This window comes from Schistocerca nitens, chromosome 2 (genome assembly GCF_023898315.1).
Source record: "Schistocerca nitens isolate TAMUIC-IGC-003100 chromosome 2, iqSchNite1.1, whole genome shotgun sequence".
NCBI classification, from domain to species: Eukaryota; Metazoa; Arthropoda; class Insecta; order Orthoptera; family Acrididae; genus Schistocerca; species Schistocerca nitens.
Window position 1 is genome coordinate 201,885,467 of NC_064615.1, and position 22,129 is coordinate 201,907,595.

The window sequence follows — 22,129 nt, forward strand, 5'->3', positions numbered from 1 at the left end:
GAACACCACTTTAGGGTAGATGGGAAGTATCTCAGGTAGGATGTCCCTCATTTCAGGGCACGATGATAGGTAATCAAAGCCCTGGCAAAGGATGTGGTGCAGTTGTTCCAGTCTGGGGCTGTACTGGCTGATTTAGGGGACACTCCTTTGTAGCTGGTTCATGGTGGTGGTGGGAGTATTTTGGCTGTGAGGGGAAGTGGCATGGGAGATGTGTTTGCAGACTATATCTGGTAACAGTGCCTGTATGTGGAGGCCTTGGTGGGACCCCTTAGCATACTGAGCAAGTGAGTTTTTGTCACTGCAAATACACCATCCCTGGATGGCCAAACTATATGGGAGGAATTTTTGGTGTGAAAGGGATGAAAGCTGTCAAAATGTAGGTAATGTTGGTGGTTGGCGTGCTTATCCAAAGGCCTCACCTTTAGCCCTACACCCAGATTTAACCACACTGGACTTGTCAAAGACTTACTCTCCTTATCCTGATCCCTGCAATGGAAGCACTTCTTTGCTGCCAATCACTCCAAACAAAACCACCCTAATTTCAATAGTGAACTGTGCCTCTTCCAGTTCATACCACCATCCAACTGTGACCCTTCCCCCATCCCACTTAACCTCCCTCTGATCACCTTGCAGGAATTTCTTTCCTCCAACTTAGCTTAAAAATACTTCTCCAGGTTGCTTCCTCAGAACACCAAACTTTCAGTAGAAGAAAGAACAGCTATACACAACCTCAAAACAAATCCTGACGTAATCATCCTACCTGCAGACAAAGGCTCCACCACTGTTGTTATGAACTGCAGTGACTACCTGGCTGAAGGCATCCATCAGTTATCTGACTCCTCCACCTATAAATTCTGCCAGAGTGATCATGTCCCAGACGTCCAACACAAACTTCAATCCCTGCTTAAAGCCTGAGGCCCTCCCCAGAACATCTCCCATGAATCCATTTTCCTCCTCACCCTTTTGACACCCCAAAATCCACAAACCCCACAGTCCTGGACATCCTACTGTGGCCTGTTATTGCACCCCCACTGAAAGAATTTCAGCCTTCATTGACCAACATCTCTAAACATTTGTCCATAATCTAGTCTCCCACGTCAGAGACACCAACCAGTTCCTTTACCGACTCTCCACCATCCCACCCCCTTACCTCCCTGATCCCTACTCACCACTGTTGACACCACCTCCATATACACCAACATCCCTCATACCCATGGCCCTACTGCTATTGAATACTACCTTTCCCACTATCCTTCAGACTCCAAACCTACTACCTTATTCCTCATACCCCTTGCTAACTTTAACCTAATCCACAACTACTTCTCATTTGAAGGGAAGGTATATAAACAAAACTGCAACACAGCCATGGGAACCCACATAACGCCATCCTTTGACAACCTTTTTATGGACCATCTAGAGGAGACCTTCCTAGTCTCCCAAAAGACCAAACCCATATTCTGGTTCAGGTTCAAAGATGACATCTTCATGGTCTCAGGGCCAAGACACCCTATCTTTGTTCCTTCACAGCCTCAACACATCCTCTTCCATCTGCTTCACATGGTCCTCCTCAACCCAGTGGGTCATATTCCTAAATGTTGACCTTCTCCTTTCTATTGGCTCCGTCTGCACCTTTGTCCATATTAAACCCACCAACCACCAACAGTATCTGCATTTTGACAGCTGTCATCCGTTTCACAACAAAAAATCCATCCCATATGGCCTAGCCACCCGGGGATGGCATACTTGCAGTGACAAAAACTCCCTTGCTCGGTATGCTGAGGGTCTCATTGAGGCCTTCACAGACAGGCACTATCCCTCATACGTAGTCTGCAGACAGAACTCCCATGCTATTTCCCCTTACACCCCAAATCCTCGCACCACCCCCAAAAGCCAGCCACAAAAGTGGTCCCCTTCATCAGCCAGTACCACCCCAGAATGGAACAACTGAACCACATCCTTTGTCAGGGCTTTGATTACCTATCATCATACCCTGAAATGAGGGGCATCCCAGCCAAGATTCTTCCCACCCCTCCTAAAGTGGCGTTCTGTCACCCACCCAACCTCCACAACATCGTAGTCCATCTCTATACCATTCCCAGTACCAACCCCTTGCCACAAGAGTCATATCCCTGTGGAAGACCAAGGTGCAAAACCTGCCCTATCCACCCACCCAGCACTTGCTATTCCTGTCTTTTCAAAGGTTTATCCTACCCCATCAGGGGCCAGGCCACCTGTGAATGCAGCCATGTCATTTACCAGCCCTTCTGCAATCACTGCACAGCTTTTTATATTGGTATGACTACCAACCAGTTGTCCACCATGATGAATGGCCACTGCCAAACTGTGGCCAAGAGTAAAGTAGACCACATGTGGCACAACATGCAGCTGAACATAACGCACTTGATTTCAGTGACTGCTTCACTTCCGTCCACCACCAGCTTTTCTGAACTATGTAAATGGGAGTTATCATTACAACACATTCTCTGCTCCCATAATTATCCCAGCCTCAACCTATGGTAACATACTGTCCCCACACCCTCCACCCAACAGTTTCTACCCACACTGTCATAACATCTCCTCACCATTCTCATCTCCTACCCTGCTTATTTGCAGCCCTCTGCCAATGCATCCAGCCGTCTTTTTCCCCGCTCCTCTCCTTTTTTTCCTTACCTCCCTGCTGCACAAACTCCTGACAATGTACCTGTTGACAGTCTAGTCACTACAGACCTCCAACAGACAGTGTTTATCTCTCTCCCCACCCGTACACCACTATCCCTTCCCCTCTCCCACCACCTCCATATTGCTGCTTGCGCAACCCATGTGATGTTGCGTTCCGATGGGTGTGGGTGGTCTTTACTGACGAAGGCTGTGGCCAAAAGCTTTATGTGATTGTCTTTTAGTTGTGCCTGTCTGCAACTTGACATGGCTTCTTTACAGTAAGTAGCAATCTGTCATTCCCTACATTGATGAAATCTTACACAGTAGTGATAGTGACAAATGTGGATGTTGTTGCTCAACACCATTACTTCTAATGGCTGTTGCTGTCAATCCATGATGGAGAGATTAAGCCTGAAGTATTAGTTTTTTTCTGATGAAAAGTGTTAACATTTATTGGGGTATGTGAGCTCACAGAGCAATAAACACTGGAATTCTGAAAATCCTCATGAGTTCATGAGCATCAGCAGGAGTGTAGTTTCCAATTAACACAATCCGAATTACGTGGACCAAAATTGTGGCGCCCTCAAATATTCTAATTTCGGAGTTCGCGTGGCTGCGTGGGGGCCTCTCGGTGGGCTGCGGGCTGGTAGCAACCACATGGTGCCGAACGCTAGCTGAGCATCAGGGGTAGCCCCAGCGTGTGATCCGACCGCGTGGCTGGGAATTCCATGGTGATGCTGTGTCGATGAAGGAGACATGCCGGAAGTGCCAAAGATGGCGGACTTTGTGACACCTAAATGGCAGATATTTCACAGTTCATATAGCAATTAATAGTAGCCAGATGAATCATGATACCTCAAAAAGAAACATGTACGTTACTATTATTTGCACGACGATTCTGATGGTGTAATCAGAGTTTCAATATCTTTATTAGTTTAAAGTTTAGTATCTAACTGTAAATTATACAAGTAACACCCAGCAACGAATTTCCAAAATCTAAGTGCTTCATCTGATTTCATCGATTGGCTTGTCTTTAAAAAGCTATTAGTGTAAACCTAAATTGGTTTGAATTGCAGGCATGTAATTTCAATAGTACATGAGTTATTGGAGGTCAAAGTGGCTGGTTACTATTTTCTGCGTCAGGCCATAAGTACTCCACAGTTACACGAAAAAACGGTAGCAGCACAACTGGTCATTCCCAACTCCCAAACTCTCAACTCCTTTGGTTCCATCAGATTCACCTGGTCGTACTCCAAATACCATGCCACTTTCCTTGACGTTGACCTCCACCTGTCCAATGGCCAGCTTCACATGTCCGTCCACATCAAACCCACCAACAAGCAACAGTACCTCCATTATGACAGCTGCCACCCATTCCACATCAAACTGTCCCTTCCCTACAGCCTAGGTCTTCGTGGCAAACGAATCTGCTCCAGTCCGGAATCCCTGAACCATTACACCAACAACCTGAAAACAGCTTTCGCATCCCGCAACTACCCTCCCGACCTGGTACAGAAGCAAATAACCAGAGCGACTTCCTCATCGCCTCAAACCCAGAACCTACCACAGAAGAACCCCAAAAGTGCCCCACTTGTGACAGGATACTTTCCGGGACTGGATCAGACTCTGAATGTGGCTCTCCAGCAGGGATACGACTTCCTCAAATCCTGCCCTGAAATGAGATCCATCCTTCATGAAATCCTCCCCATTCCACCAAGAGTGTCTTTCCGCCGTCCACCTAACCTTCATAACCTCTTAGTTCATCCCTATGAAATCCCCAAACCACCTTCCCTACCCTCTGGCTCCTACCCTTGTAACCGCCCCCGGTGTAAAACCTGTCCCATGCACCCTCCCACCACCACCTACTCCAGTCCTGTAACCCGGAAGGTGTACACGATCAAAGGCAGAGCCACGTGTGAAAGCACCCACGTGATTTACCAACTGACCTGCCTACACTGTGAAGCTTTCTATGTGGGAATGACCAGCAACAAACTGTCCATTCGCATGAATGGACACAGCAGACAGTGTTTTTTGGTAATGAGGATCACCCAGTGGCTAAACATGCCTTGGTGCACGGCCAGCACATCTTGGCGCAGTGTTACACCGTCCGGGTTATCTGGATACTTCCCACTAACACCAACCTGTCTGAACTCCGGAGATGGGAACTTGCCCTTTAGTATATCCTCTCTTCTCGTTATTCGCCAGGCCTCAATCTCCACTAATTTCAATTTGCCGCCACTCATACCTCACCTGTCTTTCAACAACATCTTTGCCTCTGTACTTCCGCCTCGACTGACATCTCTGCCCAAACTCTTTGCCTTTACAAATGTCTGCTTGTGTCTGTGTATGTGCGGATGGATATGTGTGTGTGTGCGAGTGTATACCTGTCCTTTTTTCCCCCTAAGGTAAGTCTTTCCGCTCCCGGGATTGGAATGACTCCTTACCCTCTCCCTTAAAACCCACATCCTTTCGTCTTTCCCTCTCCTTCCCTCTTTCCTGATGAGGCAACAGTTTGTTGCGAAAACTTGAATTTCGTGTGTATGTTTGTGTTTGTTTGTGTGTCTATCGACCTGCCAGTACTTTCGTTCGGTAAGTCACATCATCTGTGTTTTTAGATATGTAAATATATTTATTCGTTTATGTCTTTGTTTATATCCGATATATACTATTCATGAAGAAATTGGTTAAATATTTGCTGTGTTTTAGAAAGCACAGTGACATTAGGCTACTGGCCTACTTTTGCTTGCTATTCCTTTGATATATGTTTATTTAATTTGTTTATGTACTTAATAATGTGTGTTAGAGCGTGTTTATGGTCCAGCTGTAGAAATATTTAATTTAATTCAAGTTATTTAAATGTAAATTCAGTATTTTGATTGTGTTTCTTTATGTTTGTGAGTGTGCGTTGGCTTGAAGACATGGCGAGAGCACTCTAGCCAGTCACAGTGCTCGTTACTACAGCAGGCGACTACTGAAATGGAGAGAGGACAGGAGAGAGTACTGGACAGGATGGCACAGGACACGGGAGGGGCTGGACGCGACGGACGTACGGTCGCAGGAAAGACTTTGAGAGTGTGGAGTGGTTTGCGCGAGATTGCAGGAGATAGAAATACTTCGGAGTGCCAACTTGTGAACATGTGAGATTACTGTGAACGCAGGAGATAGAAATACTTTGGAGTGCCAACTTGTGAACGTGTGAGATTTCCACGGTTTCAACAGTGAAGACTTAGTATGCATTTAGAGGTGAATGTCTCGCGAGCTATGTTGTTGTTCATAACTAATTACGTGAAGTAGGAATCTATTGTTTCCCTGTTATTCAACTTATATTTTATTTAATAGCTGGGCCATCGACACCAATAAGTGTTTTGCAGAAATGCACCGCATTCTCAACAGTGCTTCTACTATCGTACTAATAATTTAAAGCTGTTAAGATAGTACCTGCAGATTTTATTTAATTGCAATCTTTTATTTATAAATTTCTATCTAACATTCGGAATTGCCGAGTGATAGGAACCTTCGGCCATTCGATTCATGTGTGTATTCATATTGTATACTGTAGGCTCACCAGTATTTGGCTTGTAATGTGGCAACTATGTATCCCAGCCCCTAGACAACGAAACCAGCCAAAACTTTTAATAATTCAACTCTGAGTCTGAGGCTACGTAGTTGAGGGCCCTCACTACCAGTTCACATTTATTGTGAAGGCCCGCAAGACATACAGTTATTTCTTGCTGGGCAGAGCAAGAACACACACTGCTGATTTGTCTATGACAGCGTCGATTATTGTTAACAGTATTTTAGAATCCCAAGTCATTCTAATTAATTATAGAAGCTATTGCTAATAAGGTGACTCTATTATATAGCTTTGAATATCAACTGGTTTCAAACATTTTAAATACACTCTTGTTGTTAATGACAAATACTAGTAGACACTACAAGTTTCGGCAGAAGATTGTAAGCCTCCCATTGTCCTCTAAGATGCTTCTGCAGGGTGTTCCTTTATCAACGTTCCATACTATTCATACTGCACACTTCTCTAGAATGAATTCTTAGTTGCACTGCCTGAGAAGATTAAGCAATACGACTGCTCTGCTGTTTTGCCTAGAACCAGTTTAAGCGGATAAGGGTGGGATAAGTTAGTTAGAAAGTCAGATGCAATTTATATACGCAAGAACGCTCTCTCTCTCTCTCTCTCTCTCTCTCTCTCTTCCTCCTCCTCCTCCTCCTCCTCCTCCTCCTCCTCTCCGTCCACCCTCCTCCCTCCTATGTGTCACACACCTAGTAAGGTGCTCAGAGCCACTTAGAAGCTTGTGCAACAGAAAAGTAGTATTTCATAATAAATCCTTTATAATAGTAAGTATATACCGATCACCGTCAGGAAATTTTAACCTCTTCATAAGAAATCTTGAATCTCTGTTGTCCATCTCACAGTAAAAAACAAGGAAATAGTGGTTACTGGCGATTTTAATGTGGATTTATTGAAAAGCTCTGTCAGTGAACAATTATTGCAGTCTGTGACACTATCATTCAATTTAGTTCCTACTGTGAATTTTGCAACTAGGATATGTAAATGGTCTGAGACTGCTATTGATAAGATCTTTGTAGACAAATCTGGGGGAAAAGAAGCGATCATGACATGCAGCATCTTGTGTCAAATGTTGCAACTTGTCAGGATAAAAGGTCTATTAAATCTGAGTATGGGAGGGTAGTAAATCAGTCAAAAATATTGAGAAATTCAGGACATTGCTCGAAGACATGAACTGGATAGATGTTTTCAGTACTTCTGATTCAAATGGAAAATACAAAGCATTCATTAATAAAGTTACTTCCACTTTTGAAAATTGTTTTCCCCTAGGGGTAACTCAGATCTCGCAGAAATAATAATAAAAAAATAAAATAAAATAAAAATAAACCATGGATTACACAAGGAATAAACATATCATGTGGGACAAAAAGGAGACTGCATCTACTATCTAGGAACAGCTCTGGTGTTAGCATTGTAATGCATTACAAAGAATACTGCAAAATATTGAAGCAAGTAATTCAGAAATTTAAGCAGCTTTATTATGAGAGAAAGATAATTACATCAGGCTACAAAATAAAAACTGTATGGGATATAGTGAAGAGAGAGACAGGTGGGGCCAAAAAGGAAGAGGAACAGATAGCTCTAAAAATAAGTGAGACTTTAGTAAGAAGTGCATGTAGTGTTGCGAACCTCTTAAACAAGTACTTCATTTCTGTTACTGACCGCTTGGAGTTACCAGGTTTGGTGAACAGTGCAATGGAGTATCTGAGACCAGTTTTTAAAAATACCTTCAGTAAAATGTATTTGACATTCACATCCTCCAAAGAAAAAGCACCCATCATAAAATCTTTAAAGTCTGAGTATTCTAATGGGTATGATAACATATCAACAAAGTTAATCAAAGAGTGCATACACGAGTTGTGAGTTCTGTTTTAAGTTATTTGAGTAATCAATCTCTTATCAACAGAACATTTCCAGACTGACTAAAATATGCTAAAGTTAAGCCTCTTTACAAGAAGGGGGATACAGAGATACCATCAAACTATCAACCGGTTCCACTTTTGCCAGATTTCTCAAAAATATTTGGAAAGGTTGTGTTCAAGTGTCTCCTTAAGCATCTGGCTGCAAATAATATATTGTCCAAGTCACTGTTTGGGTTTCTTAAGGGTTCTGATATAGAGAAAGCTATTTACATGTATAGTAAGAGTTTAATTAATTCATTAGATGATAATTTAGGGGCTACTGGCATTTTCTATGACCTGTCAAAAGCCTGTGACTGTGTGAACCACAGCATTCTCTTAAGTAAATCTGAATATTATGGTGTCACCGGCAGTGCTGTGAAATGGTTTGAGTCTTATCTAACCAAGAGGAAACAAAGGGTGTTGTTGTGAAATACCTGTGAAGTAAGCAGTCAGTTTTCATCTGATTGGGAATTAATCACGTGTGGGGTTCCTAAAGGTTCCATATTGGGTCCGTTGCTTTTTCTTGTGTACATTAATGACATCTTGCCTGTTACATTGTCAGATGCTAAGTTCGTTTTGTTTGCAGATCATACAAACATTGCAATAAGTAGCAAGTCAAGTACAGATTTAGAAATAGCTGCTGGCCAAATTTTCACTGACTTCAGTAAATGGTTTAAAGCTAATTCAGTGTCATTAAACTTTGAAAGGACCCACTAATGCAGTTCATAACCTGTAAGAGATTTTCTTCCAGTATGTGTATAACATATGAAGACATACAGATCAAAGAGGTTGACAGTGTTAAATTTCTGGGATTATAACTTGATAATGAATTCAGTAGCGAAGGGCATTGAGAATGATGTCAGATGTAGGAGACATAAATATAAAAAACCTGCATACTTTGCTTACTTTCATTCTATTGTGTCATATGGGACCATATTCTGGTGTAACTCATCAAACCGAGCAAAGGTTTTTAGCATGTAAAAGCATGTAATAAGAAACATTTGTGGTGTAAATTCAAGAACAACATGTAGAAACCTGTTGAAGGAACTTTGTATTCTAACCACTGCTTCTTAGTATATTTATTCCTTAATGAAATTTGTTGCAAGCAATATCTCTCTGTTTCCAACAAATAGCTCAATACATAGTATCAATACTAGGAATAAGAACAATCTACATTAAGATGTAAAATCACTTACCTTGGTCCAGAAAGGGATCCAATATTCAGGAACACACATTTTCAATAAAGTGCCAGCAACCACTAAAAATTTAGTTCCAGATAAAGCACGGTTTAAACAGAGTTTGAAAGACTTGTTGATAGGCGACTCCTTCTACTCTATGGATGATTATCTTAACAGGGACTGTTAGAACAGCTTAAGTAAAAATGTCAGTTAGATTTCAATTTTGACTGCACCCCATCAGAACAGTCAAACTTAGGTATTTTGTGTTTGGTAAATATATTAAAAATGCATAACAGCGTTCCATTCTGACAGTGTATCAATTCTGTAAATATTAGCATTTCCTGTTTACTGTAATGTATTCATCTATTTGACAATCTCCTCACAAATGACCAGGGTAGTAAGTATTATATTCAAATGTTTTATGTTATACTTTCTGACATGTTCCACACCCACATCATCATCTCATTTTTTGGGACTGTGGAACGAAAACTTAATCTAATCTGTTACAAGTGTAAGGACTCTAAACTTTTATTTGGATGTAGTAGGGTTAAAACCCCTGTTTTTGTTTCCAGTAATTTTTAAATGCTGGGATTCTCCCTTTGAAGGCCCTGTCAGATTTCCTGCCACTTTGTCAGTCATTAATGATATCAATGAAATGTTAATCTTAAATTATCTTTTCTCTTTAGCTCACTCTTCTTACTTTTTCTCCTGTATCCCTGATGTCACATGCAGTATGGTTTAAATTGATTGACATCTGATGTTTAAGGTCTGAAATTGTGACGTCACAAAAGGTGCAGTGTTCCAATCTCTGCAGTCATAGAAGTAACTTTAAAGTCTATCTCCAACAATAATCATGTCAAGATTCTGAAATTCATATAGGGTATAGTCTCTACTGTGTTCACACCATGCCCTTCTTTAGATTACTTCCCTTACACATTTTAAGACAGGTAAAAGTAAATGTTATATGAATTTCCAACAGCAACAGCTAACTTAGACTGGCAGTCACAGTTCTTTTCAGAGGAAAGTGACAAACAATGGGAGCTGTCAATGCCAGCTAGTGGGAGCTGTTCTGCCCACTAGCTATCATATGTCAAATATTTTGAAGCGAACCATAGTTGCTTTATACTCCACACTATCATATTGGTAGTGATTTTGCCACCTGGCTTGACTGCCTAGGCCAACACAGAGTGGGCATGAGGAATGAAAATCGTCTACAGTTGCTTGAATTTTGTGCAAAGTATCAGTTGTGTTTCACCAATACATACTTTAAAGGCAATCTGAACCACAAGGTTTCCTGAATGCACCCCGACTCAAAACATTGGCACCAATTAGATCTTATTCTAACTAAAAGGAAAGATCTGCATTACTTTCTTCATACACGTTCTTTCCTTAGTGCAGACTGTGACACGGATCATGCACTAGTAGCGACAAAAGTTCACTTTGTGACTAAGAAGTTCCACTCTGCCAGAACACCTTGCAAAACAAAAATTAATCTTTGCCAAACAAGAAACACTGCTGCAGTAGAAGTATTTAGTGACGAGATACGAAAAGAGATGGATTCCTGGAACCCAGCTGCTCCTATTTCAGAAGACTGGCAGAAGATAAAATCACTTCTTACTGGTACGGCTGGAAATGTGTTTGGTAATCTGGAAGCAAAATCATAGGATTGGTCAAGAAACACTGCTGCAGTAGAAGTATTTAGTGACGAGATACGAAAAGAGATGGATTCCTGGAACCCAGCTGCTCCTATTTCAGAAGACTGGCAGAAGATAAAATCACTTCTTACTGGTACGGCTGGAAATGTGTTTGGTAATCTGGAAGCAAAATCATAGGATTGGTTCATCGAGAACAAAGATGTCCTGAAACCTCTCCTTGAGGCTAAGTGTCAGGCCACTGTCATCTGGCATAAAAACCCATGCAATTCTACACGCAAGGAGCTAAGCAAAGCAAAGGCAGTTGTGCAACGCCCTGTCTGCGACTGCATCAGTTCCCATTTGGGAGCAACTTTGCACTGGATACAGGAGTGTTTCAATGCTTTCAACATTGGCAGTGTTTACTCAGGCATCAAAAGGGCCATTGAACCCATTCCAAAGAAGAGCGTAGCACTCAAGGAAATAGATGGAAAAGTCATCACAGATCAAAATCGTCAATTGCACTGTTGGTTAGATCTTTACTCCAGCCTCTAATGACATTTCATCGACATTAGTCCAAATGCAATGGATGAAATTCCTCAGACGACACCTTACCGTGACTAGACTGAGTGAGGTGACGCAGTGGCTAGCACACTGGACTCACATTTTGGAGGACGATGGTTCAATCCCGCATCCGGCCATCTTGATTTAGGTTTTCCATGATTTCCCTAAATCGCTCCAGGCAAATTCCGGAATGGTTCCTTTGAAAGGGCACGGCCGACTTCCTTCCCCGTCCTTTCCTAATCCAATGAGACTAATGACCTCGCTGTCTGGTCTCCTCCCCCAAACAACCCACCCACCCCTTATGATGACTTGGATGCCACGCCTACTGTGGAGGAGCTTCAAATAGCAATTTCACAGCTCAAATGTGGGAAGTGCCCTGGCAAAGACAACCTCTCCACAGAAATTGTAAAACTTAAGCCAGTTTTTCCACTGCTTTTCAACCTCTTACTGAAATGTTGGGCTGAGGGTACTGTCCTGCAAGACATGCACAATGTCAATGTTGTTACTTTATACAAAGGTAAAGGTGATTGTGGTGATTGCAACTGTCACTGTGGAATCTTACTTTTGAGTATATCTTGAAAAACATTTTCCTATGTGGTGTTGGGCAGACTTCAGAAGCTTGCCGAGTGCATATTCCCTGAGTAACAATGTGGGTTCCATCCCCAACGACCTACAGTTGATATGATTTTCACACTCTGGCAAATTCAGGAAAAGTGCCACGAGCAGAAAACCCCTCTGTTAATTGTCTTTATTGACATAAACAAGGCTTTCAAAGAAGTTAGTAGAGAGGACTGTATGCAGTACTTTTGAAGATAGGGTGCCCTCCAAAGCTCTTAAAGATGATCAAGGCTTTTCATGAAGATATGGAAGGTGCTGTTGTCTTCGACTGAATCGCATCTGACCTATTAGCAGTGAAAAGAGAGGTTCCTCAAGGCTTTGAATTGTCTCCCACTCTGTTCAATATTTTTTTCTCAGCACTCCTCAAAATCGCTTTTGGTGAAACTAACCAGGGCATTCATCTGTATACCAGAGCTGATGGCCAGCTCTACAACATTTCTCTGCTCAGATCCAAGTGCTTCTGAGAAGACTTGCTTGTAAATAGCCTTTTATTTGCTGACGATGCTGCAATTATAACGCATAATCAAGGCAATCTGCCAGAGCTTGTAGATAAATTTCCTACTGCATGCAAGCTCTTCTCCATGTCTATAAACATAAAGAAGACGGTTGTCATGGCACAAGGATACACTGATCCACCTGTCATCAAACTGGATGGATCCTTGTTGAAGATAGTTGATAAATTCTGCTATCTTGGTTCAATAATGACAGAAGATCTCTCCCTGGATGACGAGATAAGTGCAAGAATAGGAAAGGCTGCCAGAACTTTCAGGAAGTTCCGCACACAAGCATGGGACAACAAACATCTTACATTATCAACAAAAATACTTGTGTATCAATCATGTGCTGAGTATTCTCTTGTATGGAGCTGAGACTTGGACGTCGTATGCCAAACAGGAACAAAAGCTCAATGCCTTTCACCTGCAGTGCTTACGGAGCATCTTGGGGATGTCATGGAAGGATCATGTGATGGATGATATGGTTCTGTAAACTGCAAAACAACAGAGTATCACTGCCACACACAAGCAACGTCGCCTGCAGTGGTTAGGACATCTGCACCGTATGGTCCACTCCCGTCTGCCTCGGCGCACATTACTCAGTGAAATAGCAGGAGCAGAGAGACCTTGTGGAAGACCTTCACTATGCTTTAGGGATTGCGACAAGCATGATATGTGTGCATTTAATATTGACAGTGACAAGTGGAGCAACTTGCTGACAAACGCAGCAAATGGAGGAAACTGACTGCAGATGGAAGCAAGATGCATGACCAAGTATGCCTAAACAACTTAGCTGCAAAACGATCGCACAGACATGAGCTTATGACTAACCCTCCAGCGACTCATATTTGCCTCGCTTGTGGGCGCCAAGCCGGCTCTCGCACCGGACTTCTGAGCCACCAGCGAAAATGTCTCCAGGATGCCACTTGAATCTTCCGACAGGCCTTTATATATCATCTTACCATTTCTTATGGACCTTGGTGTGTTAAACAGTAATCGTGCTGTTTTGACTGACTGAATTGCATGTTTTTTGTTATTTATTTAAACTTTTTGTGGCATCAGACTTTTTTAGTTTTCATTATCTTGTTTTGAAAATAATTATATTCAATACATTTGATGAAGATTTGATTTAGGTGCTGGATGTTCAGAAATTATGATGATGTCAAATTTTGATTTGCTCGTGTGGCAAAAATGATGTCTTGCACTAGTTTCTGTTAGGGTAACATATCTTTATTTCTATCTCAGAAAGATAAGTTAAAAATGGTAATTATACTTTTACGTTGTGTGTCTAAAGATGTTGACTGTTCATCATTACATTATAAAACTTTTTGACAGGGTCAGGATTATGATCGCGTGAAACTTCTCAACATCGGAGCTTCGGAGGCTGAAATACTTGAAAAAAAGAAGAAGAAGAAAAATCCTGATACAGGTTTTGCAGACTATGAGCAAGCTACCATCAGGTTAGTAAGATATACATTTGATGTATCTCTTTTCAACCATTTGTACTGTTTGTGTGTCAGAAAAAAGTCCTTTTAATATGTTAGATGGCTAAATTGGAGCTGCTCAGTGGACCCACTAAAATTGTGGGTAACTTGGTGTTTCCAAGTTGTGATTTCTCTCCTGTTATCTCCTGTACAACATAAGGAGGTGACAAGCAAGTCAATTGCTGGCCAGAGCAAACTTAGCAGGGGTGTCATTTGACCAGAGTAGAGCCAGCCAGCAGAGTTAGTGAGTAGGTCACTCTGAACTCGTATCAGTAAACAAAAAAAACAAAAAAAAAAAAAAACAAAATGCTCACACACATTTCATGAAAAAGAGTGAATAGACTTGCTGTGGTACACTTCACAAGCTGCATAGCACAGTAATCTTTCCAGGAACACTATTGCATTTGTAATAAGGATATATGTTATTTTTATATAGCATCAAGTGCTGTGATTTGGTGACTGAAAAGTTGTGGGGTTCGTTACCAAACGAGAAAGCGTTGGTATGTTGATAGAGACAATAAAAAACACACACACAAATTTCAAGCTTTCACAACCCAAGGTTGCTTCATCAGGAAAGAGGCAAGGATAGGGAAAGTCGAAAGGATGTGGGTTTTAAGGGAAGAGGGTAAAGAGTCATTCCAATCCCGGGAGCGGAAAGACTTACACAGGCCTGTGTCTGTATATGTGCGGATGGATGTGTGTGTGTGTGTGTGTGTGTGTGTGTGTGTGTGTGTGTGTGTGTGTGTGCGCGCGCTCGCGAGTGTATACCTGTGCTTTTTCCCCCTAAGGTAAGTCTTTGTGCTCCCGGGATTGGAATGACTCCGTACCCTCTCCCTTAAAACCCCCATCCTTTCGTCTTTCCCTCTCCTTCCCTCTTTCCTGATGAAGCAACCTTGGGTTGTGAAAGCTTGAAATGTGTGTGTGTGTGTGTTTGTGTGTTTTTTATTGTCTCTATCAACATACCAACGCTTTCTCGTCTGGTAAGTTACAGCATCTTTGTTTTTATATATATTTTTCCCACGTGGAATGTTTTTCCTCTATTATATTCATATCATTAATTTGAACCCAACAATTACATTTGTTATTGTCACTGTTGCATTTCGAAATCTTTTTTGTCATCTTACTATCTCTTTTTGTTTGTGCAAGTAGTTTCTCTTTGTATTCACCTTCCCCTTTTTACCGTAATCTATCATACAATTTTATCCTGCCTATATATACTCAATAACATGTATCTTACTTCCAAACCATAACAAAAAAAAACTTTTTTCCACTTTCAACACTACCGCTGCTATAAAATCCACCGTTCCCAGTTTACAAACAGTTCCTTTCACCTATTAAACAACCATTTTGACTAGTTCTAACAACTTTCACTTTATTTCCATTCCTGTTTTTCCCACATCACCGAACATTTTTTAGCCGCTTCCCACAGGTTTTAACGTTATTATTTCTTCGTCAGACAATTGTTAGCCTCATTTTCGTAATCTGATATGTCTGCCTGTGTCTGTATCTGTATATGTGCGGATGGATGTGTGTGTGTGTGTGTGTGTGTGTGTGTGTGTGTGTGTGTGTGTGTGTGGGCGGGCACGTGCGCGCGCGCGCTAGTGTATACCTGTCCTTTTTCCCCCTAAGGTAAGTCTTTCCGCTCCCGGGATTGGAATGACTCGTTACCCTCTCCCTTAAAACCCACATCCTTTCGTCTTTCCCTCTCCTTCCCTCTTTCCCTCTCCTTCCCTCTTTCCTGATGAAGCAACCTTGGGTTGTGAAAGCTTGAAATGTGTGTGTGTGTGTGTGTGTGTGTGTGTGTGTGTGTGTGTGTGTGTGTTTGTATGTTTTTTATTGTCTTTATCAACATACCAACGCTTTCTCGTTAGGTAACTTACAGCATCTTTGTATATAAACAAAGATGATGTAACTTACCAAACGAAAGCGTTGGTATGTTGATAGACACCCAAACAAACACACACACAAAATTCAAGCTTTCACAACCCACGGTTGCTTCATCAGGAAAGAGGGAAGGAGAGGGAAAGACATAAGGATGTGGGTTTTAAGGGAGAGGGTAAGGAGTCATTACAATCCCGGGAGCGGATAGACTTACCTTAGGGGGAAAAAAGGACAGGTATACACTCATACACACACACACACATATACAGACACAAGCAGACATATGTAAAGGCAAAGAGTTTGGGCAGAGATGTCAGTCGAGGCGGAAGTACAGAGGCAAAGATGTTGTCGAATGACAGGTGAGATACGAGCGGCGGCAACTTGAAATTAGCGGAGGTTGAGGCCTGGTGGGTAACGGGAAAAGAGGATATGTTGAATGGCAAGTTCCCATCTCCTGAGTTCTGATAGGTTGGTGTTAGTGGGAAGTATCCAGATAACGTGGACGGTGTAACACTGTGCCGAGATGTGCTGGCCGTGCACCAAGGCATGTTTAGCCACAGGGTGATCCTCATTACCAACAAACACTGTCTGCCCGTGTCCATTCATGCAAATGGACAGTTTGTTGCTGGTCATTCCCACATAGAAAGCTTCACAGTGTAGGCAGGTCAGTTGGTAAATCACGTGGGTGCTTTCACACGTGGCTCTGCCTTTGATCGTGCACACCTTCCGGGTTACAGGACTGGATTAGGTGGTGGTGGTGGGAGGGTGCATGGGACAGGTTTTACACCGGGGGCGGTTACAAGGGTAGGAGCCAGAGGATAGGGAAGGTGGTTTGGGGATTTCATAGGGATGAACCAAGAGGTTACGTAGGTTAGGTGGATGGCAGAAAGACACTCTTGGTGGAGTGGGGAGATTTTCATGAAGGATGGATCTCATTTCAGGGCAGGATTTGAGGAAGTCGTATCCCTGCTGGAGAGCCACATTCAGAGTCTGATCCAGTCCCGGAAAGTATCCTGTCAAAAGTGGGGCACTTTTGGGGTTCTTCTGTGGGAGGTTCTTAGTTTGAGGGAATGAGGAAGTGGCTCTGGTAATTTGCTTCTGTACAAGGTCGGGAGGGTGGTTGCGGGATGCGAAAACTGTTTTCAGGTTGTTGGTGTAATGGTTCAACTAACTCCGGAGATGGGAACTTGCCCTTCAATATATCCTCTCTTCCCGTTACCCACCAGGCCTCAACGTCCGCTAATTTCAAGTGGCCGCCGCTCATACCTCACCTGTCATTCAGCAACATCTTTGCCTCTGTACTTTCGCCTCGACTGAGATCTCTGCCCAAACTCTTTGCCTTTACATATGTCTGCTCGTGTCTGTGTATGTGCGGATGGATATGTGTGTGTGTGTGTGTGTGAGAGTGTATACCTGTCCTTTTTTCCCCCAAGGTAAGTCTTTCCGCTCCCAGGATTGGAATGACTCCTTACCCTCTCCCTTAAAACCCACATCCTTTCATCTTTCCCTCCCCTTCCCTCTTTCCTGACGAAACAACCGTTGGTTGCGAAAGCTAGAATTTTGTGTGTATGTTTGTGTTTGTTTGTGTGTCTGTCGACCTGCCAGCACTTTCATTTGGTAAGTCACACCATCGTTATATATATATATATAAAACAAAGATGATGTGATTTACCAAACGAAAGCGCTGGCACGTCGATAGACACACAAACAAACACAAACATACACACAAAATTCAAGCTTTCGCAACAAACTGTTGCCTCATCAGGAAAGAGGGAAGGAGAGGGAAAGACAAAAGGATGTGGCTTTTAAGGGAGAGGGTAAGGAGTCATTCACACATATACACACACAAGCAGACATCTCACAAGCAGACATATTTAAAGACAAAGAGTTTCACTGTATATGTGTGGATGGATATGAGTGTGTGTGTGCGAGTGTATACCCGTCCTTTTTTTTTCCCCCCCTAAGGTAAGTCTTTCCGCTCCCGGGATTGGAATGACTCCTTACCCTCTCCCCTAAAACCCACATCCTTTCGTCTTTCCCTCTCCTTCCCTCTTTCCTGATGAGGCAACAGTTTGTTGCGAAAGCTTGAATTTTGTGTGTGTGTTTGTGTTTGTTTGTGTGTCTATCGACCTGCCAGCGCTTTCGTTCGGTAAGTCACATCATCTTTGTTTTTAGATTTGTATGAAAGAAATTTTTTGGAAAATACTGGTGGAAAATTGTAGATTAACATGATTCGCCACATGTATGAAATATCATCAGTGAAGAATGGCTTGAAAGGTTTTGTTGTATTTTATCTTTGTTTTGTTTGTAAATGTCAGGACAAGGCTTATACGAAAGAAAATTTGTAGAAAATGATTAATGGGAAATCTCAAATAAAGATCTCATATCATCACAATTTGTGGAAAATTAAAAGTCAGATATTAAAATCAATTGTGAAAGATCAGCACTTGAGAATGGCTCAACCAATTTGGTTGATTTTTTGTTGCGTTTGTAATTGTGGATGGTAATGGTACTTTTGGTATGAAAAAGAAAATTTTAAAAATGTGCTCAGTTTGACAGTTCTGCTGTCACATGTTTTCATAAAAAAAAAAATTATATATATAAAGGGGAAACGATGTTACCGATAATCTCGAAAAGTTCTTGACCAATTTATTACAAATTCGTACATGACTCCCTAATGAATATTCAGATGGACATGGGCTATATATTTTTTCAATATATATAATATATACATATATATGTAATATATAAAGAGGAAACATAGTTACAACAAATCTTGAAAAGTTCTTAGCTGATTTACTTCAAATTTTTACATGACACTCTAATGAACACTCAGACGGAAATTGACATAGAGGGAGGTGGGGGGGAGGAAGTTATGCACAGAGAGGGGGGGGAGATGTATTGAGAGGAGGCGGGGGGGGGGGGGAGATGGGCAAAGAAAGGGGGGATCAAGGAAGTTAGGATGTATAAGCCCCCTCTCCCCGATGTTATTCAATCTGTATATTGAGCAAGCAGTAAAGGAAACAAAAGAAAAATTCGGAGTAGGCATTAAAATTCATGGAGAGGAAGCAAAAACTTTGAGGTTTGCCGATGACGTTGTAATTCTGTCAGAGACAGCAAAAGACTTGGAAGAGCAGTTGAACGGAATGGACAGTGTCTTGAAAGGAGGATATAAGATGAACATCAACAAAAGCAAAACGAGGATAATGGAATGTAGTCAAATTAAATCGGGTGATGCTGAGGGAATTAGATTAGGAAATGAGACACTTAAAGTAGTAAAGGAGTTTTGCTATTTAGGGAGTAAAATTACTGATGATGGTCGAAGTAGAGAGGATATAAAATGTAGACTGGCAATGGCAAGGAAATCGTTTCTGAAGATGAGAAATTTGTTAACATCGAGTATAGATTTAAGTGTCAGGAAGTCGTTTCTGAAAGTATTTGTATGGAGTGTAGCCATGTATGGAAGTGAAACATGGACAATAACTAGTGTGGACAAAAAGAGAATAGAAGCTTTCGAAATGTGGTGCTACAGAAGAATGCTGAAGATAAGGTGGGTAGATCACGTAACTAATGAGGAGGTATTGAATAGGATTGGGGAGAAGAGAAGTTTGTGGCACAACTTGACTAGAAGAAGGGATCGGTTGGTGGGACATGTTTTGAGGCATCAAGGGATCACCAATTTAGCATTGGAGGGCAGCGTGGAGGGTAAAAATCGTAGAGGGAGACCAAGAGATGAATACACTAAGCAGATTCAGAAGGATGTAGGTTGCAGTAGGTACTGGGAGATGAAGAAGCTTGCACAGGATAGAGTAGCATGGAGAGCTGCATCAAACCAGTCTCAGGACTGAAGACCACAACAACAACAAGCCCCCTCTTCTGTACAGCCTCAAACACTTCAAACATGTGAAGGACTGGGGGTCATGCCAGTGACTATTACTCCACATAAAACTTTGAATATGATGCAAAGAGTTGTCTTTCACTCAGACTAACGTGTGAGACAGACAAAAAGCTATGAGCTAATCTATCACTGTCAGATGTACATTTTGTCCAGAGGGTACAAGAAGGTCCAAAGGGTAACCGAATAGATAACAGACATTTTCATCTTAGCTTTTGAAGGAAATGTCCTCCTAGATAAAGTTATGGTCTATGGGTGTGACATAAAGCCTTATATCCCATGCTACATTTTGGGCACATCATCCCACTGTATGGCCAGACCAAAAATGTGATTATTGTGGAAGATCACGAAAGTCATCCTCATGAAGAGCTGCCTTTGTGTGTAATTGTACAGAACACCTCCCCCTGTTCACCAATTTCCCCAGTGTTTTAAAAAAAGAAAATATTCGAATATAAAAAGATGGAACATCTGTCATATACTGAGGCACAGGAAAAAATATGAATGCTTGCTTCTAATAATCATGATTACAGATTGTGAAGAAGTCACAGCTATCACACACCTAATTCAACTTTTTCGAAACCGAATGTACCATGTTCCATAAATCAAGGACATGCAAAATGAAAAGTTATTTGTAAGAGAGACCTCCACCACCTTGGACCTTCAAACTGACGGAGCCAGCAGGAGTCTTCCAGTGAACACAGCAGGAGACACTTGTTATACCTCCGACAGCACAAGAGAGAAACACGCACTCCACAGCTTCTTCCTCCCAAAATATAACTGATGGACAGTCACACACCAGTCAGTGGTTAAAAGAGACAGACGTGTCTGGTCGTCTTCTTACCTGGTCCTGCAACCTAATGAATTACATGAAGGAAAACTGCAAAAAGAGAAAAGAAGGAAAAGAGACAAGAAAAGACCAGAGCACAGGTCTAATTTGTTGATTCTGATGGAACCGGAACCCTCCTTGACAGTAGAAGAATCTATGGACACTAATCCAATAACACAGGAGGCATCGTAAAACTCTGTGGATCAACATCAGTGACATTTACCTTTGTTGATGACACCGACACCTTTTCAGTGATTACACAGTGGAATTGCAATGCCTACTATAGCCACTTGGAAGCAATTTGACAGTTAATCAAAAACTATAGCAATACAAGAATTAAATTTTTGTAGAAGTATACCTTCCTACTCCTTGAGGACATTACATACGTGGCAAAAATGGAATAAACATGGAATGAGCATCTGGAGGTGCTTGCACACTAATTGAATCAAACCTCTTCAGTGGACAAGTTCCTATGGACACTACCCTCCAAGCAGTAGTGATTGGTATACAACTGACCATAATGTTGACAGTCTGTAATATCTAAATATCAATAGAGAGACGGAAAACCTAATTAAATAGTTACCCCCACCTTCCATTTTATTTGGAGATTTTAAGACCCATAATCACATTTAGGGCAGTGAGATAACAACTAATAGAGGGCAACTACTAGAGAGATTCTTTAATGCCCAAGACATTTCAGTGCCACTTATTACTCCTATTCTGCAATATATTCGTCAATTTGCAGTCCTAACCTCGCAACTATGATCATACATTGGAGAGGGCATGGCCAACTTTCTTCCCTAATCTGATGGTATTGATGACCTCACTGTTTGATGCCCTTCCCCAAATCAACCAACCAACCAAAATAATTTGTGAAGTTCTATGAGGGTTGTAACAAAAGTAAGGTTCCCACATTTTTTACAAATATAAAACATTGTTTATTGTTATTAACTTATACATTGTTGAAAAGCTTACACTTTTATTTATTTTTCAACATAGTCTCCCTTTTTTACACATTTTTGAAGATGGTGCTCCAGCTTTCATATTCCTAAGTCGAAGTAGCCTCCCGGCAACCAGTTGAGGAAGCATGTGACCTCTGCTCGGACTTCATCATCGCTCTTGAAGCGTTTGCCATCTAAGTGTTCCTTTAGCTCGGGGAAGAGGTGATAATCACTGGGGGTTAAGTCAGGCTGTATGGGGGATGGGGCATAAGAGTCCAACCAAATTTCTTCAAAAGCTCCTGTGTTTGACGAGTGACTTGGAGTCGAGTGTTGTCGTGAAGAAGCACTACTCTCTCTATCATTTGTCCTCTCTGACGATTCTGGATTACTCACTGGATTTCGCTCAATGTTTCACAATATCTGTCTTGAGTTTATTATCGTCCCAAGTTGTATTAAATCAATGAGGAGTAAC

General features: G+C 41.8%; 1 protein-coding gene across 3 annotated transcripts in view; it reads left to right on the forward strand.

The window, feature by feature from the left end:
* Positions 1-22,129, forward strand: part of LOC126235902 (pre-mRNA-splicing factor SYF2) — a 54,320-nt gene that overhangs the window by 18,119 nt on the left and 14,072 nt on the right. For all 3 annotated transcript variants that reach the window (XM_049944847.1, XM_049944846.1, XM_049944848.1), the window contains exon 4: positions 13,966-14,090. In XM_049944847.1, coding sequence (XP_049800804.1) covers positions 13,966-14,090 — 125 coding nt within the window. The remainder of the gene's footprint in view (positions 1-13,965; positions 14,091-22,129) is intronic.